The sequence below is a fragment of the Pleuronectes platessa genome, chromosome 13 (genome assembly GCF_947347685.1).
Source record: "Pleuronectes platessa chromosome 13, fPlePla1.1, whole genome shotgun sequence".
NCBI classification, from domain to species: domain Eukaryota; kingdom Metazoa; phylum Chordata; class Actinopteri; order Pleuronectiformes; family Pleuronectidae; genus Pleuronectes; species Pleuronectes platessa.
Window position 1 is genome coordinate 16,624,833 of NC_070638.1, and position 20,556 is coordinate 16,645,388.

The window sequence follows — 20,556 nt, forward strand, 5'->3', positions numbered from 1 at the left end:
CACCACACAGTAAATATAACCACAGTGTGTATATACCGACTACTACTGTGTGTGTGTGTGTGTGTGTGTGTGTGTGTGTGTGTGTGTGTGTGTGTGTGTGTGTGTGTGTGTGTGTGTGTGTGTGTGTGTGTGCGTGTGTGTGTGTGTGTATGTGTGAGATAGAGAGAGGTCAAGCTTGTTACTGTCTCCCTTTGCTGGTCTGCTGCTGTTGTTCAGCCACTGTCACTTTTTCCATGAAAAATGAACCAAAAATATTGTAAACAATCTTATGGAAGACATTGTATGGCACAGCGGTCCTTTCTCTGCTCTCTCTCTCTCTCTCTCTCTCTCTCTCTCTCTCTCTCTCTCTCTCACACACACACACACACACTGAACAGCAATTGGGAACACTGTAGTAAATGTATATTCCTTACCGGCTCTCTCTCTCTGTGTCTGTGTGCATGAGAGCAAGCTGCACAACTGAGCCAGGACTGGGCTCACTGGTCAACCATGCATCACACAATTTAAGTCTTTTAGTCTTATACTTTACTTTACCTTTAAATCTATCTCCTGTGCCGCCAACCCGCAGCTTTTGTTTACTTTATTTTTAGTGGAAGTAGGCAACATTGTTATTGTCTGGCAGAATCACACTGTGCTGTGGAGGTTCTCCGCTGCATTGTTAAGCACTGACATACAGCTTTTCTTCTTCTCTTTCTTTCCATGAAACTTGAACTTCTCTTCACGCTTGCTATGATCACTTAATCTATCTGATCAAACAAACAACAAAACAGACATGTAAAGAAAAAAAGACATCATATGCTTTCACATCATGATCACTTTGTCATACGGTAAGAAGTAGTTGTCCCTGATTTGTCTGCTGCAGGTGTGTGATGACCCTTCTCCTCTGCTGGGTTCTCCCATCCTCGGGGCGTCTGTGTCGGGTCAGTTGACAGCTGAGGCTCCCTGCTCTGCGGAGCACCACGTCCAGCTCCTTCAGAAACAACTGCAGCAGCAGGAACAGCAGGCGCTGGCAGCCGGAGCGCAGGTACTGAGGACAGAGGACAGATATCTCTCATCTTTCATCAACATGTGTTGAACGGTTTTGGTGTGTTCAGGTTCATGTGCTCCAGGAGCAGCTGTCGGTGGAGGTGTGTGCACGGACCGAGGCCCAGTCCAGAGTGCAGAGGCTGCTGCAGCAGAACACTGACCTGCTGCAGCACATTTCCCTGCTGGTCAAACAGATCCAGGAGCTGGAACTCAAAGCTGCCGGCCAATTGACATCCAGTGAGTTGAAATCTGCTTAATTTTAGTCCTACGACTCAGCCTCAATTTTTTATTTACTGCTTGAACCTTTGTCCATTTCCTTTCTTTCTCTGTTTTAAATGTGTCATAAAATATTTTTCTCCCCTGTCATCTCTTCCGTCTTGATTTTTTCTTCCCTGTCCGTTTCCCTTCCATGTCATCACTTTCTTTTTTGATCCATTCGTGACACAGGATTAATTATCCAGCCCTCTCAGAGGATTCACTGCTGCTCTCTGCTCTCCTCTCCCTGCATTTAGCACGAGGCAATATGCTGCCATACAGTCATGAATTATCAAATCCTCTCAGCACAGACGTCACCGCACTCTAAATAATCTCATCTGCCTCTCTCAGACATCTCCTCTTACATGTGATGTTTAAATTCTCTGTGATTTGTTTCATCTGTCTCTAATTCTCTCCTCTCGTATCTTTTTTGGGATTTGTCCTCAGTGGGCTCGCAGGACAGCCTCCTGGAGATCACCTTTCGCGCCAAGCCTCCCCAGCGTGAACTGCTCACCCTGTCTTCATCGATAGGCCATTTAGCCTCTCAGTCTCACCTCCAGATCTGTGACAGTGCCTGGGTCTCCGCCCTCCCCGGGCCCTGCTCTCCAGGCACCATGGCTGCCGACACCAGCCCTCTGGGACTGAGTGGCGGTGGAGTTCGACTCGAGTGCTTCCGCTTCTCCTCCCGGGGGCCAGACAGCCAGGAGCAGGGCCTGGACGCGGGGGAGACGCCCAGCGACGGAGCCCCGGATGAGATCTCGCTACTCGGGGAGCAGGTCCTCGGAGCCCTGGAGCTGCTGCGGTTCAGGGAGTCAGGGATCGGATCAGAGTACGAATCAAACACAGATGAGAGCGACGACCGAGACAGCTGGGGACAGGGGGAGGGCATAGGGGCCGACGGTGCAGCTCGACTCTTAAACGTGCTGAATGCAGAGAGTCTGTCGGACTGCTTAGGGGATGAGGTGGCTGTGTAGTGGTGCTGTGTGTAAAGCTGCACTAGGCAACTTTGTTACTTATGTCCCATCCCAATGACTAAGAGGTGACATTCATTATCTAAAGGACTTCATAGCACAGAAATACTGCATGGTGACATCAGTATCTTGTGCAGGTATGAATTACGTATGTTCAATAGCTGAACTGAGCGCTTACTCACCACAGGTCTGAGGAAAGTTTTAAAGTTTACGCTCAAGTTTTGATTTGTCACTTTCTTTTTACTGAGCAGTGGAACTCATATAAGTAAATCATGAGAACAAAAATAGTCATGATTGAATTAACAGGACCCAATGTAGTCTTGAAATTTAGAATGACTTGATGACGACAAAAAATATTTCAGAACAACAATAATAATAATAAGATGATAAGAAGTAAGGATGATAGGTTCCTTCAAATACAACATTAAATGTACAGATGCCAACCAAAACAAGCTTGTTGTTGTCAAACCCTTAATGTTGTCATTTAAAATAGCATAAACTGTATCTAAAGTTGACTGCTCCCCAAAAGTAAAGCCAGTATCTTGATCGCCACCTGGTGGCTGGCTTCAGTATAGTCTATAAACGCCTCCTCCGTTTTTGAGTCCCCAATGAAAAAGTGGGGCCTAAAGGCTTTCTCTTTTCTTATTTGCTCAAAGTGCATGAAAGCGCTGGAAACGGTGAGATAAGCCTTATTTTTGCACCAATGGTTAAAATCTTCACTTCTTCATCAGAGATATGCCCAAGGTGCACAAAAGTGCTGGAAACGGTGAGAGAAGCCAAATTTTGCAACAATGTTTAAGGTTTGGAGGTTTCATGGACTAAAGCTGAAATCAGTGCTATTTGTCCATCTTTATATACAGTCCATGTAAATAACAATCTAGTCTTTCAGTCTATTCATCATGTCCACCAATTAGCACTAAACTAAGTACAACTAAAGCTGAAGTTAACAGTTTTTACTGGCCCATGATCCTAAATTAAAATATCAAACTGAATTAAATTTTTGTCTTGACAGCAGTTTTATTAATCCAGTCGCTGATTAAATCTTCATGAGCTCCACACTACAGTACAAGGCCTACACTGGGGGCTACTTCCTGTGATTTTGGAACTAAAATGACACAGAGTGCAGCGCCTGCCTCCACCACAGCCCTGAGGTCATTTAAAATTGAATCTAGCTGCACCAAATTGTACACACTCACATATCAGTTCCCTAGATAGACCTGATTAAAAGGTTCAGTGTGTAGAATTAAGTCGTGAATTTCCATCTTGCAGCTGAATTCAAAGGCTCCTGTAGAAAACATGGGGGCCTTCGTAGAGAGGACCCACTCCCAATGTAAATATAAAGTATTATAATATAAATAGCTCATTCTAGGCTAAAGAGAACAACAATTTGTACAATTTAGATGAAACACACTCGTGAAAACATTACTTTGATTATTTCATATTCAACTTCTGCCAATAGATCCCTTTCACCTGAATCCTACATACTGAGCCTTTAATGCACGGGAATGATACATGATCAAGATTCATCTATAAGCTTGGAAATCAGTGAAAATATATGAATAAATAGAAAAATGCTGATTAAAAAAAACTTTAGATGTTCTCTTGGCCACTCCTTAAGTACGTTTTTGCGGAAAACATTTTTGCGTAAACCTTTTGACAAATAAACAAACCAACAAATAAACATAACCTAATTGGCAGAGGTGAAGAAAAAACAGACATACTTCTAGATAAGAACATGACACAATTCAACTCTAATCAAACTTGTCACAAGGTGTTTCAGACTCTCTCGCTCTCTCTCCCCTCCTTTGTGTTGCATACCGTGTGTGTGTGTGTGGTAATCAGTCTAATGATTGTTGTACCTTCATACTTTTGGCTCTCTGACTCTCTCACTGGACTTGTTACACTGTGGTTGTGTCTTTATCATGTGGCGCGGACATGGTCGTCGGATCTGTCGTCAAATGAAGACCTTGGAAGAAAAGACTCCTTTGCTAAAATCTGTCTGGACAAGCTTTCAAGGATTTTTTGGGATTGTGAATAATGAAAAATCTCGCTGTGCTTGCTGTGCCACTTAGTCTGTGAATTACACATGGGTTTGAAAATGAGCATGTATCTGTCCCAGTCTGATTTCCCCCAATGTATATATTCAGATTAACTTCGATGCTCTGCAGTCAATCCATGGCTCGGTTTCATTCACACCTATCTTCATCCTCTTACAGAGCTTTTTCCGATGAGGTGTCTCAGAGAGAAACTCCTCCCTGTGAGCAGGTGCTGCTACAGTCCCGTCTGTGCTGCTTAAAACTGTTATTTATTAATGCCGTACTGCGGCAGCGACAAACTGCTGCATCGCCGCTGCTCCACCCCTCAGAGAGAGGATTGTTTGAGTCACCCATTCAAAGAACCGACAGGCGGCAAACAGGGAACCTCTGGGCCTCTTCATATTTTTGCGGCCTCGCTGACTGAGAGCCAACGTAATGAATCGCTGAATCGATGACGTTTCTTTGAGCTCTTTCCAAAAATCGATTCATCTCTTCCTGGCCCCCCTCCTCCTCCTCGCCTCCCTCACTCACCTTCCTCCTCCACTTTCCCCCTAAAGCTCATTACCTCTTTCCCCTACCGCCTTGCACTCACAATCTGTCGGCCGTATCCATCTATCCATATCTCTGTTGTCAATCTGTGTTGTTTCCCTCCAAGGTTACATCGCGCCCTGTTCATATGAAGTGTACTATAAACAAAAGTGCACTTAAGTAAACGTCTCCTCTTGTGGAATTTAATTCCCTTTCTCAATGCCACCTGGTGCTATGATGTGTCCAGCACGTTTAGTGCGACTCACTAAAACCGAAATTTGTCTCAAGCTTCCTGCTAAGCAGCGCCTCTTTCTGGGCTGACCTTTTCCAGACGCTTTTTCTCGTTAGTATTTATAATTCCTCGGGATGATGGGATGCAGGCAGGTGCTCTGCGAGGGCGACGGCTCACTATTATCATCGGAGACACACCAGCTGTGGCCGTTAAACAGGGTCAGCTCCCATCACGCTCACTGTGTGCGAGCGCGCTTAGAGCAGCAGCTCGATGCAACACTGCAGATGCGCTGGATAAATATGAAGAATATCAGCCATTACCCACCCACACCCAGCCACGACGTCCTGCAGCTCCACTCGCACTGCTGCTGCTGACACAGGCACAGTGGGCGGCCTCCAGGAGGTGGCCCCTGCTCTCATTTGCTTGACTATAGTGAAGAATGGTCTGCAGTGTCACTCTGCTCCCCCCCCCTCCTCGATCCGTATGTACGTTGCTTTGTATTCTGCAGGTCAGCTGGATTCAACCAACACGGTTTCACTGCAGTGTTGCTTTAATGCCTCGACTGCATGTTTGTTTTTTTTGGAGAGACATTCATGGTCCCCAGATGATGATTCCTGCAGATTCTTGTTGTATAATCTCCCAGTTTTTGCTCTAGCGCCACCATGACCTTGACATTTGTGGTTTTACAGTGAAGTCATTTATCCCATGATGATTGTCATGTATTTTAACACGATCAGTCATGTTCCCGACAGGATGAATCGTCAAAACGTCAATGATCGCTCAACTTTCCTAAACTTTTTTCGTTTATTCCAAACAACTGTATTAGCAAACATCAATAAGCTAACACATTAGCTGCTAAACATCGGCTTTTTAAAGGTGTCCTTTGGAGGTAGGCTAAAGTAATGTTTCCATTCAGTGTAGCTCACCGAAACACAGACTGTCACTGAGCTCCATGAAATTCAATAAAGGCTTTTTTCTTTCTTCATGACATACGAAATGTTATTTGTATCAAGCATTGATTTTTATCTCACTTTAAAAGTAAACAATGTCCTGACAGCAATTAAATACTGCATTGAAAAAGTATTCTTCTGTATTTTTTGTTCTTTTTACCTGCAGATTAGTTTCATATATTGTTTTTCTAAGTTTCTGAGCAGAGTCAAGATAAAATAGTCTTCTGAATCTATTTTATTACATTATTGTATACCGCTGTTCACAGAGTATCTGGTAGTTTACAGTTACAAAGCGTTTCATGAGTGACATTGTACCCAAGTTAGGCCAATATGTGTTAGTACCATGAATGTAGTAGTAAGGACATTTTTAATGTTAAAACGAATCTATCACCAAAATCATCCTCTTATGAGATCATATCTCTGCTGGAGTTCCTATATAACTCCCACAGGTTACTGCACCCCGGGCAAATTACATATTAAGTTCATCTTTGAAGTAAAAATAAATCAATACATCCCCTGTGGCATAAGGACAACTAAAGCTTGACTAAAGCTAAATAAAAAACTGTAATTGTGGCATGTGCAAATGTGTGCTCATCCTTCTCCTTGTAATACACTCTTTATTAACTAATTATACCTTATCTGATGTTAGGACTCATCAAGGAGGTCAAGAAATATCATTTGTCACCTGATGATTTAGTCTCTCCCTGTAAACCACTTGAACCACAGGCTCCTCTGAGAAGCTGACGGAGGATCTGAAATGAAGCTGATGATACGGATGCGCTCAAAAACAGGCAGAGCTATATAAAGTTATGAAAGTGCTTCCAGCTGCAGTTGCCACTGTCTCAAACGTCATTAAGAAAATAGTAAAGGGGAGATCTGAGAAACCAAGAGGAAAAAAACACTCAGATAGAACGGCACATCTGCTGGGCAGGCAGAGGAAAGGCCAAGCAAAACCAACACATGAGAAAACTACAGGGAGGTCAGGCCGAGGAAGTTATTGATCAAAAGTGTGTTTGGAGAAGAAATTAGATGTATTTGACATAAGATAATGTTAAACATGTGGCTGGAAATGCTCTGTGTGGCAGGAAGTGGCAGAGGAAACATTGTACAGATGAAAGAATAGATTCCACTAAATATCATTACATGTGAATGAGAAGCAGTCGGTTCAGGCAGGCACATAAAATTGGTAGATGCCATGTTTCCTATAGCTACAATATTCCTAGCTTTGTGAGGACTGTCATCAAACTGCAGTCATGTTGCTCCTGTGATGAACACTCATGAATAAGCTTTTATTAGGTGATCATGAAACCAGCCACAGGGGATATAGAACAGCTTGTCTGGCTATTTCCTCCCTCGGTATCGGTCGCTTTATATGTAGAACACAGTCAGAAGTTATATTGAACTTCTCATCCATCTCTTGTTAATAGAGAAAATGTTTCAAACTATTCCGCTAAATGGCCATTATATTTGTTACAATGACCATTGTAGACACATTATGATAAAAGCTGTGGTTTGTGATCACAGATCTCATCATAACAGATACCGATGCACCAGAACCCCTTCAATGCATTGTGATATCAAAAGGAGTGTGTGACCTAAATATACAGAATTATTAAAAGGCTTTAATTTGATTTCTCTACTTTCTTCCGATCATTACTTTTATATCTGCATTTTCTTTCATCCATAGCATCCTGAAGTGTCACCAGCGACTGTGAGGCAAACATTTCATTTAGTGGTTCTTAAAAGTAACTGATGACATGATACTGAAAATATGAACATTCAATACATAATTTAAAATATACTCTGTGCTTGACCCTGCTGTGAAACCACTCTGATGCACACTTCTGATAATGACAACAAGCTTCTGTCTTTTTCTCACACCCACTGTTTCCATTATCCCAGTCCTGCCCCTTTCTAGTTTGTTTCCAGTGATCCAGTTTTTTTCTCTTCCAAACCATCACGTCTCCTTCAGTAATTAGCAGGTTCGTCTCTGCAGGGAAATGAGCTCCAGTCTGTTTTTGTCAGTAGCTGGTGGTGGAGGCTGCTGCGCTCAGCTGCCTCTGTGGGCCATAATTGAAACCATTTGTGGATCAGGTGGAATTCTGGGATTTTGGCTTCATCTCAAAATCCCAAGCAGTTATTTTCTCTCTTTCTTTCCTCCAGCCAGAAGGACTGTTTCCTCCCTCTCGCTCTTTCTCTCTCTCTCTCTCTCTCTCTCTCTCTCTCCGTGGCTCTCCCTCCCTCTCTCCTTCCATTCCCAGAAAGTCCTTCAGAGGAAGAGGTCAGCGACTTGCAGTGGGGACTGCATCAACTCCCAGTGGATGTGGAATACTCCCCGACACAGATGGTTTCATAATAACCAGAGAGGAACGTGCGAATGTAAGTCAGATCCATATTTTCCTCACATGTGAATAATTAACCCTGACGTCCACGTCGACCTCGAGGGAAGTTTGAGTCAGCTCGGCTCAGCTCGGCTCAGCTCGGCTCAGCTCGGCTCAGCATACAGAGTGACATCACACAGGAAAATACAACGCAATTGGCTTTAATGGCCAAGTTCCCCCACGTGGAGTCTGACTGGTTTGACTCTGCTCTGTATTGACACATTAGCTGTGGGAAAGTGGCCAACAAAAATTGAACAAATTAGTTTAAGAATAGACACGTATATATTGATGTTTATCATATTATATTCATATATAGATATCAGTATATAGCACGGGTCTAATAACATTCTAATACATACATAAATAGATCGATAAAGGTGCAACAGGGAAAGACATTGTAGCTAACTTTGTAATACTTCAGTTTGTCACCCACACATTTAGAAGCTTTTACACCAGAGAGTAAGCGATTATCACATGAGCCGGTAACTCCAATGAAAGATTCATTTCAGTCACAAGTTAATGGTGTGATACACTAAGTTAAATGGAGTGTACTGTCTTTATGTACAAAATACGCAAGTTACAATACGTTCTTGGTGAGTACACATCCCACCGCTGCAGAAGTACACTCTCCCCCCCCAAAAAATCTTAGGGGAACACACCATGTGAATGTGGTGTAAGTGCACTTTCTGAGCAGTTTCACAGTGCGTTGGAGGGTGTAAGTCACTGAGACCTTCACTGGGCTTATACAAGGTAAATAAAACTCATACTGCAACCACTGTGGTGGCAGAGAGAGAGCGAGAGAGAGAGAGAGAGAGAGAGAGAGCAGGACTGTGGGTCACAAGGAGGACTGTGTGTGTGCATCTACCAGTGAGGAGCTCAACAGGGTTTCTCAATGCCACAGCACATTAGTAACATGCTGCTATCGGGATACGTGACTAACACATATATATATACAAAATCCCTGCGGAAAATAGGATATGGGAATTGTGTGAATTCAGAGATGTGGATAATGAATCACATTTTCTTCTGTATTGGTCTAATTGTGATGAGTCAAGAGAAGATATTTGACCCGAGGTACTGATGATGATAGAATGGAATGGTTGTTTTATTTTACTGCTTAAAAGTGGGCTACCTTTATTTCGAAATTTTATAAATAAATGTTGCAATGGCTCATATGTTCCGTATTATTACTCATGATGATGCTCTGTTTTTTAATGTTTTTTTAGCTATGTGTTAGGCTGGACATAAAGTGCAAGACAAAATTCCAATTTCTATATTTTTTATTTAATTTTTCAATTTGAAACCTAACTTTTTAAGCAATTTTTTTTTTATCAAACAAAAACTGAACAAATACGTTTAGTAAGGTCTTGTTCTATATAACAAGTGTATATGAGTAGTATGTCTATTATTCAATTAAATTAAATTAAATTTGTATATATATCACACACAAGCCTTATCATAATAATACATACAAAGAAATTATATTCTCAGGCTTTCTATTTCTTTTTCCAATTGTTACATTTACTCTGGATCAATTTTTCTTATCATTTATGTGCATTGGTGTTTTAGCTGAGCCTTTTTATAGTAGAGTTTTTGTACATGACTCATCATTTGACTCATCCCAAATATAGAAGTGGGTGTAAAATGTGTCAATGTGATGTATAAAAGCCTATATTACATCTTACTTAGCAGCACTTTGAGCCTCACCACTAACCCACTGATCTATACTGAAATCCAGCCTTGTATATACTTTTCCATTTGTATTGTACAAGGTATTTCTACTTTTATTCTTAATATTTCTAGCTACATTTTCCCTTGAACCGCCACCTCCTTGTCCTGCTGTGTTAATTGTGAATTGCCTCAGCGGAGAACCAGTGAAGGTACCTCTCACTTTATATCTGACATGTTTAGGTGTGCAGCTCCTGGAGAAGAGATGAAGGTCATGGAGGTTAAACTGATCACACGCCGAGTCGTCTTTATCCTGCTGGCTGCCTCTGCGAGGGCTCAAGTCAACCCAGGTAGGTCTTGATCCTTCAACATACATGTCAAGGCCCCTTCATTCCAGTTGAACTGTTCATGATAGAGTGGGTTTAGTTGAAGTCACAGTGTGCGATTGGCCCATGCAGCTATGTCATATTTAAGCTTAAAATAACTTTTCCTGGGGGAGAGGCGTGTTGACAGGAGGGAGAAGGAAAGCAATTTTCGGTGGGTGGGCTAAAAATGCAAGAATGTTAATGTGCGTGCGTGTGTGTGTGTGAGTGTGCGTGTGAGTGTGTGTGTGTGTGTGTGTGTGTGTGTGTGTGTGTGTGTGTGTGTGTGTGTGTGTGTGTATGCGGTTTACCTAGTGGTCAGACAGCAAATACTCCTCAGAACAGGCAGACCTTTCACATGCGGGGGGGCATTCGTAGAAAAAAGTCATACCTTCTCTCACATGCACGCACCCACATGCACTGCTCTAACTGTTCCACTTAGAATATTTCCAGAGTAAAAGGCGTGTTTGTTCTGCTGCTCTCTCAAAGTACATGTTAGAGAGTTCAGTGGGAAGGTGAATAAAACACACGTCCCTTAATGACCAGGTAGTGATGCTGAGGATAAACAGTGATACTGCAGCTGCGTAACATGCAGACGTTGAACCACATCAGCAGGAAAATGTAGCATCTCCTGTCACACAAATGTAGGTTAGATATGAAATTGATTGATTTAGAGTGTAAGACATTTCTCTCACGTGTCTCTGGTATAAATTATGAAGGAAAAGCAAAGCGCAGGCAGCCTGGAGGCCACTCCCTGCTCATTTTGCTTGGACTGGCACCTACACAGTGATGCCTCTGTTTGGCTCTGGAGGCCTCGAGGTGCTGCAGGAAGGGGACGGCGGGGGGAAGGGATGAGCTCAGACCGCTTTACCCTCACCTCCTCACATCCTGAAAATACACAATGAGGATAAACACTCACAGTGCATGAGAGAGAATACACGTTTTACACGCACACATTCGAAGACATATTGAGAATAAACCAGCGGTGTTTCCTGTGTTTGTAGAAATCTGTCGCTATCCTCTGGGTATGACCGGCGGGCAGATTCAGGACGAGGACATCTCCGCCTCCAGTCAGTGGTCCGAGTCGACGGCTGCAAGATTTGGAAGGCATGTTGGGTTATGCATTTCTATTCTTTTGATTAAAATATGTCACAAGCGCAGTGTATCATTTGACTATGTGCAAAAGTGTAAATCTCTAATTATCTGTTTTCTTATTAATTGGACCTCAGATCATGTTCAGCCCCTGGTGGTCACTGATGTTTGCACCAAATTCTTCTCCTGTTCATTCCTCTTGTTCTTCAGTGAAAACACACACACACACACCTCTCTGCTCGGGCTTCTTGACCTCCGCCAAGGAGGTTATGTTTTAATCTGCGTTTCCTTGTTAGTTAGCAGAATTACTCTGCTGCACAAATTACCAGGAAACTTGGTGAAAGGAAGAATGACAGGTCCGAGGAGAACGTATTTAATGTTGTTCACTTTAAACATGAACATAATTCATGGATGTTGATGAAAGATAATCAGATATGTTTCATTGTCATTGTCATTCTTGTTACATGCAGTATTTGCAGTTCTTTTTCTCACAAACCTTCTAACAAAGCAGGCTTGGCTTTCGGTTCGCCAGCAGCACATGTGAAAGGAAAATATTGTCTGAACTTTCATTTAGTGGCTGCTGTGGAGCTTTTGTTGAAACCAAATGATGTTATGTTTATGTTTATACTAAAGCTTAGCAAATTGTCATATTTTTGATGGTATTGTTAATAAGTTGATAGTGCTAACAACTGAATATAAATTTAAGAATTGCTATTCGGTGAGGTGAAGAGACTCACACCTCTCTGATATGTGTATGTTGAATATGGATGTGGAACTAGCAGCAGCAGCAGACAACTGAAACTCAGCAGGTGTGAAAGTTTGATGAACTCACTCCATGTTGAGTAATTATAATCCTATTCTCAACACGACCAGTGATGAATTCATTAACACAGACAAGATCATGCATACTGTAGAAGATAAGTTCATTAACTCACTTACATATTCCCTCTTCTCTTTCCTCTCCTCACTCCATCTTCCTCCTCTGTTTGTGTCTTGAAACGTTTCCTCCTTCCTCCTCTCTCTGTCTGAACTCTGCCCTTCCGTACCTTCATCGTGTGCTCTCCTGTGTCCTCCTCCTCCTCAGACTTGACTTTGACAACGGGGACGGTGACGGGGCCTGGTGCCCTCACATCAGGTTGGAGCCGGACGGCCACAAGGAGTATCTGCAGGTGGACCTGCGCTCGCTGCACTTCATCACGCTGGTGGGCACCCAAGGTCGCCACGCCGACGGGATGGGTAATGAGTTTGCCCAGCGATACATGATCAAGTACAGCCGGGACGGCAACAACTGGGTGGGCTGGCATGACAGGAAGGGAAGGCAGGTGAGTGGATGATACTTTGTTTGTACATATATATATATATATTTATATATACAACACATTTGCATGTCATCAGGTTCAGATCTATAGAGCTTGAGCAAAAACTATGACAGGTGGGCCTTAGAGAATGGCTTGACTTTGTCTGTGAAGAAAACACAGATCTTTAGCTCATCTTGTGTCTGAACAAAATCCAGATGTGCTTTTATGACAGTGCATGATAATAGGCTAGATTTAAAGATGGACGACACGTCTCCACTTCCTCCTACTATCCAGAGATGAAGCAAAAATATCCTGGTAACAAAGACTGACATCTTGTGATGGTGACGTCATCTTTGCAGTGACATAGAGTCCGTTTTCATAACATCAATTACTTATTAAGGGGAAGGCATATTTTATTAAGGTTAAGGTTAAGGGTAGGGCTTAGGCAAGTGGCTAAGGTTAGAGGAAGTCATATCAAGGAGTTTTCTTGATATGACAACAACATTTCAGAATTCATAACAAGTGTGATCTTATGTTCATGAAACAGACAGAATCCGTTTAGTTTATTTAGTCCCTATCACATATCATATCATGTATTACCACCATATAGATATTAGATCTTTGATATTCATCCCTGACCCTTTTCTCCCAGTCAGCCCCATGTAATGTGCCTCTCCCCTGTCAGGTCATCGAGGGGAACAGGAACGCATATGACGTGGTGCTGAAAGATCTGGAGCCTCCCATCATAGCTCGCTTCTTCCGCTTCATGCCGGTGACGGACAACTCCATGATCGTGTGCATGAGAGTGGAGCTGTACGGCTGTGAATGGCTCGGTCAGTCCTCGCTTGCCATTCTCTGCACTGCAGCATCTTCATCGAACAACATCTATAGTCTATGTTACTTCAGTGCAAACAGAACTTCAGTGTTTTTATTTGATTTTGCAAGACAAGAGAAAGGGCATTGACAAAACAATAGAAGGAGGACAGGAACTTTAAATAACAGGCCATTAAACAGAATGGAATGAAAAAGCAGTGTGTGTGTGTGTGTGTGTGTGTGTGTGTGTGTGTGTGTGTGTGTGTGTGTGTGTGTGTGTGTGTGTATGTGTGTTACTTTTACCCTGATTACCATCACCAATAATATAATAACAATAATGATAATCATCAATAATAATTCTTATTGTCTATTAACCTGGGGTTTGGACCATCCTGTACACGGTTTTCAAAATCGTTATTCTTTGCTTGTACTTTGGACAGTTGTTTTGTGACTTGTGACATGTTTATTGTCTTGTTATCTTTTGAGCCTGCTCTGAGTCAATCAATCTCAATCTTCTCTGGCCTGCTCTTTTAGATGGCCTGGTGTCTTACAGCATTCCAGATGGGCACCAGATGATCTACAGAGGCCTGGACGTCTACTTTAATGACTCTGTGTATGATGGAGCATCAGCTGAAAGGTCAGGCTTGTACTTCTGAAAAGAAAGATCCTTCAATATAGAAGCAAATCATTCTGTAGTCACTGTTGTGTTTTTTAAACCTCAAAAACTAAGTGGGGAAATCCTTTTTTCCCCTTTGTGCTAAAATAGCGACGACTTTATAATCTCCTCTCCTCTCATCCTCAAAATATATAACATTCTTTTTTTACCTTTTCTCTTCTTCCACTCGTCACTGCACCAGACTGACAAAGGGCCTCGGCCAGCTGACAGACGGCACCTGGGGTCTGGACGATTTCCTGCACAGCCACATCTACAGCATGTGGCCAGGCTACGACTACGTGGGCTGGAACAACAAGAGCTTCGTCAGAGGTTACGTGGAGATGATCTTTGAGTTCGACCACGTCCGAAACTTCACGTCCATGAAGGTGAGAGGGTCCGGGGAGGAAACCATCTGGGTGTATTTCAGCGGTATATTTTTAGATTTGAGTCAACGCGATTCAGATCTGAGCTAACACATACAATACAGTAGAAAATCCTAAATGGGACATCAAATTAAAAACCATTTTGAAAAAAAAGCATAGTGGTGTGAAAATGTCATTTTTGGTGTAATTATTATTTGCCAAGCGCCATGGCATGAATCCAGAGATGGAAGATGATGTTTTTTAGCACAGCTGGACTGATTAGTCATCACTACTCCTTCCTCTGCTCTTGTCCATTTTGGGTTTTGCGTTTTTTAACCTCTCATTTGAGAAAAACAGATATTCCTTGTGGATATGAAATAGATAAATCCGTATTTATATGAGGGTTTTTGGTTCTTTGACAAAACTTTACCTCCACAGGTTCACTGTAACAACATGTTCAGCCGGGGGGTGAGGATGTTCCGACAGGCCTCCTGTTACTTCCGCTCGGGCTCCGAATGGGAGGCTGACCCGGTGACCTTTAGGCCCCCAGCCGACCGCGTCAGCCAAGTCGCCCGCTTTGTCACCGTGCCCCTGGGGGACCGCACAGCCAGCGCCATCAAGTGCCGTTTCCACTTCGGTGACCTTTGGATGCTGTTGAGCGAGGTGGCCTTCCAATCAGGTAAAAAAAAGGGGGATGTGGGTGTCGTCTTCTGTCGTCCATCCTGGTGGAAACTTTCTAATGTGATGCTTCCATCCTCCTTTGTCCATCATTCGTTTTTCTTCACTTTGTTCCTTCACTCACAGGCTCAGCAGTGTACAACACATCTCTGACTCCTCGCAAACATGGACACCCCACAAACACTCTACCAGGTCAGCAGCTGAGCCCTCTGTGATTTTCTTTAGTCTCTAAGTGGTGGCTGTTGTTTGGCTGAAGTAAAAGTGTCAGATAAGAGTGCAGGGCTGCCAGGAAGTGAGGTGGCAGGTTTATCTGTACATGTACCAGGATTGTGAGTAAACTTATTTGGTTTAATGGATTAATAAGATATAAGTCAGTGGGCAGGCTCCGTGAGAGACTGTAGTTAAAAGGTTGCAATAGAATGGTAATGTGATGGTTTTGAGTTGAAATGAAATAAGATAAGTAATATTGTGATCAGAGTAGACAGGCTATATTATTGAATGAATGAATTATTAATTGAAGTAGGTATAATTATACATCTCTTCTCTGTGTGTTTTTTGTCTCATTGTGTGTGGAATAAATAAAAAGGTCAAAAATATATTTCCGTCAGATGCAAGTATGATGAAATTTGAATTATTATTATTATGGATTTATAAGATTACTTTATATTGATATTGTTTACCAATTTCAATTTGTAACATGCATATCATTGTGATATATAAGCATTTATTCCAGTCTTAAAATGCAGGTAATTGCACAGAGAAAAATTTTGATTTAACTCACACATATGTTTGGGTTAACAGTGCCCCCTAGTGGCAGCATCACAGAGGCCTCCTCACCATGAAGATAGATGTCAGGCTTCTTGTTGCACTTGTAATGAAACATGAAGACGACTGTGCGACGAGGGTGTTAATTATTTTTGGGATTTACTATGAGGAGAACTTCAACTGTGACGGATTAAATGAAATCCTCCCTTGACTGCCGACTCTCATCTCCTCTTTGACAGGGGATGATCCCACTCACAAAGTGGATGAGAGCAACACCCGCATCCTGATTGGCTGCTTGGTGGCTATCATAGCCATCCTCATGACCATCATAGTCATCATCCTGTGGAGGCAGGTGTGGCAGAAGATGCTGGAGAAGGTGAGAAGAAGAGAGGTGGGGTAGGGGAGTGTTACACATGTGAGGGGCGCATGGAGTCACACAGATATCCAGTGGAAGCAGTGAGCAGCCTATTGTACATTGAATTGTATTAAATGTCACTATTTCCATATTTGATGTTCAGTTCCCTTTCACGGCAAAGTGACAACTACTGAAATAGACCTGTAGCTCTGACACTGCCTGCGGCTCCCTCTGCCACTTTATAAAACTCACAACAAATCCATGTTGCTTGTGTTGACTTGTTGACGTTGGTTCTCGCTGGACAGAATCAACCAAATATCCACAGTAACGACAGTAATTGAAGATTGAAACAGTACAACTAATCAACCATTGGGAATTTTACAATTGTAAACCGTGAAATGTAACCATTTCATCCCCGGCTAGACCTAGGTTCTACTACACTCTTCTGCATTTCATTTTTGTGTTCCACCTCTTTTCCGCTCCACGTGTACTCTTCACCAAAGCCTGCTCACCAGAAGGCTTCCGGCCTCAAAATCTTTTCCCTTGTCTTTGAGATAATTCAGAAAATTATGATCGTGTATGATGTTTTAAAAATTTCAATTAATTTGGCCCTTTGCAACTATGAGCACCCGCCTTTTTTAATGCGGTTTGCAGATTTCAGTGCATTGACATCCTCATCAATGTCACTTTTATCCAAGTATGTCGACACACTTCTCTTGTAGTTTGTTTTACCTCAGAACAAAATGTCAGACCTCGTCTCTCACTCACTTTCTCAGGCGTCTCGTCGCGTCCTGGACGATGAGCTCACAGCCCGTCTTGCCATCCAGACCGAGGCCTTCTTCTTCCAACACTCGTCCCTGTCCACGGAGGGCGGCTCCACCTCCAACTCCACCTATGAGAGAATCTTCCCTCTCTGCGCCGACTACCAGGAGCCGTCGCGCCTCATCCGAAAGCTGCCTGAGTTCGCTCAGTCCACGGAGCACCTCGGTAAGATGCTAATAAAACACCTTGCACTAGATACCGTGAAGGATTGGGATCATTATAGCTGCTGTGGTGTGTTGTGTTTGTGTGCATGTGGTTCAGACGGTGCCCCCCACTATGCAGAGGCAGACATCATCAGCCTGCAGGAGTCGGCCTCAGACAGCAGCACCTACTCCATCACCGCTGTCAACATGAATCTCTTCGCTGGCACCGACTCATCCATGAAAGAGTTCCCCAGACACAAGCTCACCTTCAAGGAGAAACTGGGAGAGGGCCAGTTTGGAGAAGTACATGCAGTTTTGTGTAATAGAAATATTATTGGGAGTGGTTGTTAGCTTGATTGGCCTGTTCTCCCTTTGCCATTTATGATATTGATGTATCTGCATATCGCTAACTTTGAAACCTGACTGATAGATATTGCTCTGTGGTGAAACCAGCTGGGTGTGAAATGCAGTCACTAAACAGTTCACGCTGACACGCAGGCAACACTTAGTGGTATTAAACTGAGCAGAAGAGATGGTTCCAAGTGGAGCCAAGAGGATGATGCACTGACATCATGATGGACTGTTTGTGTACAGGTGCACTTGTGTGAGGCCGAGGGCATGCAGGAGTTTTTGGGCGAGGATTTTTCTATAGAGGGAAACAATGAGTCTCCTCTGCTTGTCGCTGTGAAAACACTGCGGGAAGATGCCAACAAGAACGCGAGGTAAAATCAACCGCTGACAATTTATGCTTACAATTTTTAAGCCGTGTTCTTTCAATCAGACATGACTCGGTCCTTTCCAGTCTCAGTCATGCGGAGGATTCCATTTGTTGTGCTGCAGAAACGACTTCCTGAAGGAGATCCGCATCATGTCCCGCCTGATGGACCCCAACATTGTGCGTCTGCTGGCGGTGTGTGTGGACACGGACCCGCTGTGCATGATCACTGAGTACATGGAAAACGGAGACCTGAACCAGTTCCTGTGCAACCTCAGGCTGAAGGAGGCTGCAGACGAAGACAAGGCCGAGCAGGAGGAGAGGGAGGGGACCAGCATGGTCAGGTGGGCTCATATCCTAACATCAGCGGTGGGATATAACAAAGGACATTTACTTTGTGTACTTAAGTGCAGTTTTGATGTATCTGTACTTCATTTTTGTGTACGTTTCGCTTTACTCCACAACAAGTCAGTAAATATCTGTACTTTCGTCTCCACCATATCTTTACAAAGTATTACAAGTTCTCATTGTTTTTTTAAAGGGGAATTGCTCCGTTGACCCAATCAGAGGAGGCAGGTATCAATAGACCCCGCCTCCTGCATCAGGTGCTTTAGAAATAACACCTGAAATTATTTCAGAAGTGGCCGAGACTCAGGCAATAATTATTATGTCAGTACGGTGTGTTTTCAGTGGTATCACCTCAGCAGTCTAACATGACAGAGTATAATATATACTCTGTCAATATGTCAACAAGTAGAGACCATATCTCTCTGTTTTTGGTCTCCTGTGCCCTCAGCTACTGTAAACTCATTGGGATGGCCGTGCAAATTGCATCTGGCATGAAGTACTTGTCCTCTCTCAACTTTGTCCACCGCGACCTGGCCACACGTAACTGCCTGGTGGGGAAGAACTACACAATAAAGATCGCTGATTTCGGCATGAGCCGGAACCTGTACAGAGGAGACTACTACAGGATCCAGGGCCGGGCCGTCCTGCCTATCCGCTGGATGTCCTGGGAGAGCATCCTGCTGGTGAGGGCTTTGGAGTGAAGTGTGATTTCTGTTGAGAAAAGTATAAATAACCTTTAGTTAGTGCTGATAAAACTCCATCTGTGGTATTTATCACTTGTATTCCAGCCAAACACCACTAATTGCAATATCTACATTGTTTTCCTGAGTCTATTTGGTGAAAGGTGTCTTTTTTCTTAGGGTAAGTTCACCATGGCCAGTGACGTGTGGGCATTTGGTGTGACTCTGTGGGAGGTCCTGACTCTGTGTAAGAAGCAGCCATACTCCCAGCTCTCTGACGAGCAGGTCATTGAAAACACAGGCGAGTTCTTCAGGGACCAGGGCAAGCAGGTAAACACCACACAGGTTCAAGTCCCCAATCTTGCAGAGTACACTTTGTTTTAGTCGGTCACAGTTAAATGAATGTAATCAGCCCCTATTTTCTCAAATTTGCAGGAAAATCATACCAGACTTGCTTTAAAGATTCCCTTTTACATAAATCCTACATTAATGTTTCTGCCTCGTGCTCTCAGGTGTACCTGCCCAAGCCTCTGTGCTGTCCTGAGAGAGTCTACAGTGATCTGATGTTGAGCTGCTGGAGGAGGAACGCCAAGCAGAGGCCGAGCTTTCAGGAGATGCACGCTCATCTGACGGAGAGTCTGGCGTAGCAGATAGGACGTAGAATCCCTCTCTGCCGAGCACTGCGTTGTTTGCTCTTTTCAGTATTTAGGACTCACTTGGAGTCAGACACAACCTGTCAAATGTTTGCATTTAATAAAGCCCTGCTTTCCTTAACGGTGCGGTAAATGAAGAGGGTATACACTTGAATGGAGCCTTTTTGTGTAGATAGTTAGAGCAGTATTAACTCAGAGTATTCACGCCTCTGTGTATTTATTAAGTTCTTTTATATGTGTATTTATAGAGTACGCCAAAGTAATCCTAGGTTATGAAACACAGATGATGTCTAAAAATTGTGTCCTTGACATACTGTAAGAACATATGTTTCTATTGCACACGTATAAGAGAATGTCAGTACGTTTGTGTGATCTTTTTCACTGTTTCTATTTATGCTTTACTATTTTTTAACGTGAACAAATGACACGATATTGACTGTTTTCTGATTCAGGATGTTTTTAACTATGCAGAATCTCTTTTAGATGCTTTATAAACATGTTTACGTCCTTTTACAAGAATAAATGAAGTGTATATTGTTGAGCAGAAGCAAAAACCAAAGTTTTTTTAGCGCTGTCCAACCAAAGAGCCTTGTAAATAAATAATAAAGCATTAATCTCCTCTGGTTCTCATGTTTTTACTGAGTTATTAGAGACGTTTTCGATGTTTGCGCTCTTCAGCGGTTTGGTCCTCGCTGCTGCCCGTCGTGGAAGCTGATTGGTCGGTTCTTTGCTGACATCCAATCACACCACGGGTAGACCGGTGCATAT

General features: G+C 43.1%; 2 protein-coding genes across 3 annotated transcripts in view; both read left to right on the forward strand.

Annotated features, from left to right (window-relative positions):
* LOC128455304 (carboxyl-terminal PDZ ligand of neuronal nitric oxide synthase protein) overlaps positions 1-2,255 on the forward strand; it is a 30,788-nt gene extending 28,533 nt beyond the window's left edge. The window contains exons 8-10 of the mRNA XM_053439005.1: positions 863-1,024; positions 1,095-1,263; positions 1,729-2,255. Coding sequence (XP_053294980.1) covers positions 863-1,024; positions 1,095-1,263; positions 1,729-2,255 — 858 coding nt within the window. The remainder of the gene's footprint in view (positions 1-862; positions 1,025-1,094; positions 1,264-1,728) is intronic.
* A 5,906-nt stretch (positions 2,256-8,161) lies between these two features.
* LOC128454625 (discoidin domain-containing receptor 2) lies at positions 8,162-20,407 on the forward strand. Of its 2 annotated transcripts, XM_053438068.1 has the most exons (17): positions 8,163-8,377; positions 10,291-10,397; positions 11,414-11,516; positions 12,586-12,823; positions 13,485-13,632; positions 14,147-14,249; positions 14,470-14,653; positions 15,068-15,308; positions 15,434-15,499; positions 16,312-16,448; positions 17,204-17,414; positions 17,511-17,695; positions 17,987-18,114; positions 18,233-18,451; positions 18,904-19,138; positions 19,316-19,465; positions 19,648-20,407. In XM_053438068.1, coding segments are annotated over exons 1-17 (2,592 nt in total). In that variant the 5' UTR covers positions 8,163-8,375; the 3' UTR covers positions 19,783-20,407. The 2 variants fall into 2 exon arrangements, with proteins under 2 accessions (XP_053294042.1, XP_053294043.1); XM_053438067.1 differs by having other exon boundaries at positions 8,162-8,377; positions 17,204-17,695.
* The last annotated feature ends 149 nt before the right edge of the window (positions 20,408-20,556 follow it).

Coding starts and splice junctions, on each gene's coding strand:
- LOC128454625 (XM_053438067.1), top strand. Junction 12,824..13,484: donor ATGACAGGAAGGGAAGGCAG/GTGAGTGGATGA, acceptor CTCCCCTGTCAG/GTCATCGAGGGGAACAGGAA. Junction 18,452..18,903: donor GAGGGGACCAGCATGGTCAG/GTGGGCTCATAT, acceptor CTGTGCCCTCAG/CTACTGTAAACTCATTGGGA.